This window comes from Orycteropus afer, unplaced genomic scaffold (genome assembly GCF_000298275.1).
Source record: "Orycteropus afer afer isolate SDZICR_OR568_19922 unplaced genomic scaffold, OryAfe1.0 scaffold00822, whole genome shotgun sequence".
NCBI lineage: Eukaryota > Metazoa > Chordata > Mammalia > Tubulidentata > Orycteropodidae > Orycteropus > Orycteropus afer.
Window position 1 is genome coordinate 552,303 of NW_006922409.1, and position 6,594 is coordinate 558,896.

Below are 6,594 nucleotides of genomic sequence, written 5' to 3' on the forward strand. Positions count from 1 at the left end.
AAAAATAAATAAAATAAAATAAAATATACTCAGAACCAGATCTCCTCTCACTGTGTCCACAGCTATCACCATTAGTGCTTGCCTAGACTAGTACAGTGGCCTCTTCACTTGCTCCTCTGCTTCCTCCCTTGCCCCCTCCTCAGATGCTCAAATGCTCTCTGAGCAAAAAATGAACAGCTTCCCAAGAAAACTACTTGGCTCAGTCCTCCACATTATTCAAGTTTCAGCTCATATGTCACCTGAGAGGTCTACTCTGATAACTGCCATCAAAAATAGCTCCCTTCTGCCCCTCCTATCCATACCACTTCTTTCTTATCCCCTTAATTTTCATTATTTTTCCCTCTTAGCACTTCTCACTACCAGACATAGTATTTATTAACTTGTTTACCTGTTTTGCTACGTTTACTAACCTATTTATCTTGTTTATAGCCTATTTATCAATCTATTTACCTTGTTTGTTACCTGTTTATCAGCTTATCTTGCATACTTTCTTTTTGTTCTCCACTAATCCTGAGAGCCTAAAACAGTGCCTGACAAAAGTCTGCTGGGTGAATGTATGAAGGCAGGCATGGCAAGGAGCTCACCTCCATGCGGTCAAGGGTCGTGCGGCTGCTGCGTACGATGCTGTTGCTATAGGCACGAGCACTGCCTGGCTCGGAGAGGGGGCCGTAGCGTTGGCCCAACAACTGCCCACGCAGCCTCAGGTACTGTCGACGCAGTGCTGGGGGGTGCCCAGCCTTGGCATTCTCCCGTAGCAGCTGGCTGCGCCGCCGGATGTACTGTGTCCGGAACTGTGGAAAGGTTGGCGTGCGGTACGCGTTGTACCTGCCAACGCAGGAGGTAGAGCAGGCAGCAGGCACAGGACAGAGGGGAATCAATCAGCTCAGGGGACAAGGAAAGGAATGAGATGTGTGGCAATGATTGGTGTCCAGATAGCAAGAGTGATCAGTATGAAGCTTAAGTAGTGAAGGGGTCCCTCTGCTGTTATGATGGGGGTAATTCTGCAATAATGGGCATGTCTGGCATGGTGATGAAGTCACTGTAGGGAAAATACAGTTTTTGCTGGGGTTGGTGTGTAGTGACTGAGTCAGTGCAGACAATAATGGGTCAGTCTAACACAGAAATAAAACTGGCATGGTGATGGAAGTTAGGGTGGGGCAATGATGAGAATCAGTGTATGGCAGTGATAGGATCAGTAGGGGAAGTGATGCAGTCAGACTAGGGAAGTAATGATAAGAGAAATCTAGGAGCAATGAGGGACACGATGTCTGCAGCCTAAACTGCAACCCTCTTCCAAAAGCTCTAGCAGGACAGCCTCTCTGCGCATGCTCACATCTGACGGCATTTTTCCCAGCATGCTCTTTACAGCCCTCTCCTGTCTGGCCATCTCACTGCACGCATGCCCTCACACCCTACTACCGCAAAGGCTCACCACGGGCATGCCTACGCAGCCGCAGAAGGCACGTTCTCCGCCCAGTCTCACTCATCGCCAGTGCGCATGCACCACACAACTACTGTTGCCACTGGCTCCAACCCGGGCCTCACCTTGCGTCCACTGCTAAGACCTGCTGCCACACCGCGGCCATTCCCCGGCCTCCAGACACCTTCTCCGGCTTGCCCGCCCGCGGGAGCCTGCAGGACAAAGGCCCGGGATATCAGCTACCTAGGTCTCAAGACAAAAGATCTAGTCCCGCCCCTTCCGCCAGGCTACCGTTGCCATAGACACCGAGTCCCTGCACGTAGGGACGTCATGAAACCCCACCCACCATAAGCTTACCGGGCGTTACCATGGTCACCACTCCAGCCTGGCCTGGACAGCGCCCCTGACTCTCAGCCGCAATTTGGACCTCACCTCTCCCTTCCCCAGGCGCTATAGCAATGCCCCTCCCCCGCCGAGCAATCTATCTTGGTACTCCCCACCCATCTTGCCCCGCCACCTCCCGCCTGTCCTTCACGGGTCCAAGAGCAGGACCCGGGATTAAGGACCACCTCCGGGGCTGCCTCCAGCTCTTGAGGCCCCCAGGGCGGCCCTGAGACCAATGTCACCCGTTCCTTCTTTCTCTTCTCACTCTCCCAGGCTCCAGGCAAGATGGCCGTCCGCTGGCAGGAAAGGCTGCTGAAAGTAGAACGAATCGATAGGAATCCTCCCCAGGGCGTGGGAGAGTGGCGCAGGCGCACCAACGGACAGTAACTTCCGGCATGGCGGCAGAGGCTCTGTTCCTAAATTACATCCCACCCCCCAATTCCAAAAGCACACCTTTCATATACACAAGGCTCAATCCCCATCATTGAAATAAGATCAGAAATATATTTGCAAAAAGCAAAGGAAATTCGACTGCTGTAGTGATACTGCCTCAGAAACCCAAGGAAGGGTCACTCTGAGTCAGGTGCGACTTGACAGCACATGACAACAACAACAACATAACTTCTTAGGTTCTGAGCCAAATGTCTCATAGTAAGTGATTCCATCTTGTACTTTTCTGTCCTAAAATCAGTCTATCATTTCTGTAAAATTTCCACTGTACCTTTGACTTAGAAACAAGCAGTTCTACAGAAAAAAAAGTGGTTTTGCTTGCTCACATAGATGTTATTTCAACTCCAACAAGTTGTGTTAAGCTTCAGAGAGATAAACTAACGTTAAATAGTTGAGGTGTAATACATACTGACTGCCCTCAATGAGTTCGATTGAGACACTGGCTGCAACAATGGGTTCAATAAGCTCAAACATAGCAACAATTGTGAGGATGGCGGAAGACCGGCAGTGTTTCACTCTCTTCTACATAGGGTCACTGTGAGCCGGAACTGACTTCATGGCACTTAACAACAACAAGGTTAAATAGAAACATGTTTATAGCTTTTCTGTATCAAAACTTTTTTTCCCCTTAAGCATAAGAATACTTAGCATTTTCATTTATGGTTGCTTTATTCTTTCAACAAACTCTTTGCTTTTATATTTTAGCTCTGGTGGCATAGTGCCTAAGGCATTTAACTGCTAACCAGAAGGCTGGAGGTTCAAACCCACCAGCCACTCCTTGGAAGGAAGGTTGGGCAATCTACTTCCGTAGAGACACTGCCTCAGAAATCCAAGGAGGGGTCACTATGAGTCGAATTGACTAGATGGCAGTGAGTGAGTTTTAGAGTACCAATATAATGCAGATCTAATAACATTACTTCTACCTTAGCACAGATGATCTAATGTGCCAGGGAACAGGTGACTTTGGTAGTTGGTTAATTCTCAGAAAATACCCCCTAGACTCCCCTTTTACAACTGTAAATGCTGTATCTGTATTTTAAAATTGTTTCAGAAAGCTTTTAGTCAGCTAAAATCCTGCTACCCAGACCCATCCTAAAATAGATCAACCCCTGAAGTGGTCAACCAAGACCCTAGCACCTGCACCATTGTAAACATTATCCAATGAGAAATACCCCAAATGTACTCTCCCTTCCTTTATCTCCAGAGAGCACATTTTCAAGGCTTTTTGACTCTATGTTCCTTGTTTTGTAAAATGCTCTTACCCTGTAATAAACTCTGTTTTCAGTTTTAAATAGACTTGTGGTTTTTTTTCTCTACAACAGAGGTTTGGATCCATAGAGGCTATCAGAATCATCTTTATTTCGACTCCAACAGGAAGATGCATCTGAAACTGTTTATCTTAAAGTAATCTGGATAAGCAGGATTTACAAGTTTTAAATACAAGGTTTAGTAGCTGCCTATTGGACCTTAATATCAACTGAAACAATTTTGAAACGAGTTATTTTTCACATTTTTAATAACAAATATAATCATCTGAACAATGTTTTAAAGTCACCTGAAACCAGGAAACACATCCAAAAATGTATTACCTTCTGTGTTTTAACAAAAATATATCAGTTTGTTTTGATTTAGCACCTCCCCTGTTCATGTAACTAAGCTATCAATGACTTTTCATATTACATAACTTTCTGTAACATAATCACTAAAGAATAAACTGTATTTCATTTCACAAACTTGTAACTTTAACATGAACTGTTAACATTTACTGAGTATCGTGATAGTGAATCTTAGAAAAATTAAGGTGCTAGCATATTTGACCAACCACTTGCCTGTCACGTTGTCATACTGTGGTGGCTTGCATGTTGCTGTGAGGCTGGAGGCTATGCCACTGGTGTTTCAAATACCAGCAGGGTCACCCATGGTGGACAGGTTTCAGTGGAGCTTCCTGAGTAAGACAGACTTAGAAGAAGGAAGGGGCCATTCACTTCTCAAAGAATTGGCCAGTGAAAACCTTACAAATAACCAAAAGAGAAGAACAGGCTTGGCATTTCTCAAGCTGAAAGAACTGTAGAAAAAATTCAAGCCTCGAGTTGCAATATTGAAAAATTCTATGGGCAAAACATTGAATGATGCAGGAAACATCGAAAGATGATGGAAGGATATGAGCTGAACATTTACATTAAGTAGACACACTCCTTGGAGAGATCGATCATGGGAGAATGGAAGGGCTGTGTATGCACAGAGAGAGAGCTGGGGGACAGAAGTGCATGGGAGGGATGGACACAGGGAAGAGGTGGCTATGGGGAGGAAGTGGGAGGAGAGCTGTTGCATTATGGGAGATTGCAGTCAATGTCATGAGACAAAGTGTATGTGAACTGCTATGTGGAAGATGAATATAGAAGAATGCTCTGTAAACATTCACTCAATCACAATAAATTTTTTTTAAAAAAAAGGATGGAAGGAATACACAGAGTCACTGCATAAAAAACAATTAGTCGATGTTCAACAATTTCAGGAGATGGTTATGATCAAAAAACAATTGTATTGAAGAAATAAGTCAAAGCTTCACTGTAGGAATTTGGCAAAAAATAAGGCTCCAGGCATTGACGGAATACCCATTGAGATGTTTCAACAAATGTATGCCATGCTGGAGGCTATGCTAAGAAATCTGGAAGACAGCTACCTAGCCAACTGACTGGAAGAGATCCATATTTGTACCTATTCCAAAGAAAGGTGATCCCACAGAATGTGGAAATTATTGAATAATGTCATTAATATCACACATTAGTAAAATTTTGCTGAAGACAATTAAAAAATGGTTGCATCAGTATATTGAAAGGAACTTCCAGAAAGCAAGTGGGATTCAGAAGAGGACATGGAAAGAGGGATATCATTGCTGATGTGAGATGAGTCTTGGCTGAAAGCCAAGAATACCAGTGTTCTGGTTACCTAGTGCCACTCTGACAGGAATATACCACAAATGGAATGGCCTTAACAAACAGGAGTTTATTCTTACAATCTGGAGGCTTTAAGTCCAAGTTCAAAGTGCCAGGCTCTAGGGGCTGGGTGAAAGTCCCTCAACCTTGGGGTCCAGTTCTGCCTCCTGCTCCCAGCACACTGGAGCTACAGGCATTTCTTCACTCAGACAGCTGTTGGCTGCTGAGGCTGAGAAGCCCCAAGGTTGACAAGTAAAAGGTACAGTCAGATGTTACCAATCTACACAGCAGGCCATTAACTTAAGTCCACTGTAAGTCCCAAGGTCGGCACAGCATAGCAGGCTGCTGAGCAATGACATGGCTACATGCAGAGTCCAAGCGTGCCAAAGGCTAGAGACCATTCTCAAGGCTTCTCCTTATCGACAGGGAGCAGACCACATTCCAAAGGCAGCTACTCAGCTGCTTGTGGTAGAACCCACCATGGAGTTGATTGCCAGTCTCATCATGGGGAATAACTACCACTGGCTGCCCAGCCACTCAACCAGGCCCAACCAAGTTGACACACAAACATAACTACCACAACCAGAAAGTATTTACTTGTATTTTATTGACTATGCAAAAGCATTCGATGGTATGGATCATAACAAATTATGGATAACACTGCAAAGAACAGGAATTCCAGAACACTTAATTGTGTTCATGAGGAAACTGTACATAGACAAGGAGGCTGCTATTTGAACAGAACAAAGGGCTGCTGCATGGTTTAAAATCAGTAAGGCTGTGAATCAGGGTCATATCCTTTCACCTTACTTATTTGATCTCTATGCTGAGCAAATAATCCAAAAAGCTGGACTATATGAAGAAAGTGTCATCAGGATTGGAGGAAGACTTATTAACAACCTATGATATACAGATGACACAATCTTGCTTGCTGAAAGTGAAGATGACTTGAAGCACTTACTGATGAAGATTAAAGACTATAGTCTGCAGTATGGATTACACCTCACCATAAAGAAAACAAAAATCCTCACAACTGGACCAATAAGTAGCATCACCATAAATGGAGAAAGAAATTGAAGTTGTCTAAGATTTCATATTACTTGGATCCACAATCAACACCCATGGAAGGAGCAGTCAAGATATAAGATGTTATATTGCACTGGGCAAATCTGCTGTGAAAGACCTCTTTAAAGTGTTGAAGAGCACACCAGGCTACAGATAAACACATAAATATTTGAGAGGATCAGATGAAGGTCAGTGAACAAGAGTATACTCTAGACAAGGATAGATTCAGCAGAGGCTAATCTTACGCAGATACCAGTGACACAAAATACCTGCAATCTTTATAGAAACAACAGAAGACAGACACAGAGTAATCCCTCACAGACACCCAGACACTGTGGG

General features: G+C 44.3%; 1 protein-coding gene across 1 annotated transcript in view; it reads right to left on the minus strand.

Annotated features, from left to right (window-relative positions):
* Nucleotides 1–1,586, minus strand: part of WDR13 (WD repeat domain 13) — an 11,218-nt gene extending 9,632 nt beyond the window's left edge. Inside the window, exons 1-2 of the mRNA XM_007957900.2 lie at nucleotides 1,546–1,586; nucleotides 585–825 (exon numbers count right to left, since the gene is read on the minus strand). Coding sequence (XP_007956091.1) covers nucleotides 585–825; nucleotides 1,546–1,586 — 282 coding nt within the window. The remainder of the gene's footprint in view (nucleotides 1–584; nucleotides 826–1,545) is intronic.
* Nucleotides 1,587–6,594: the final 5,008 nt, after the last annotated feature.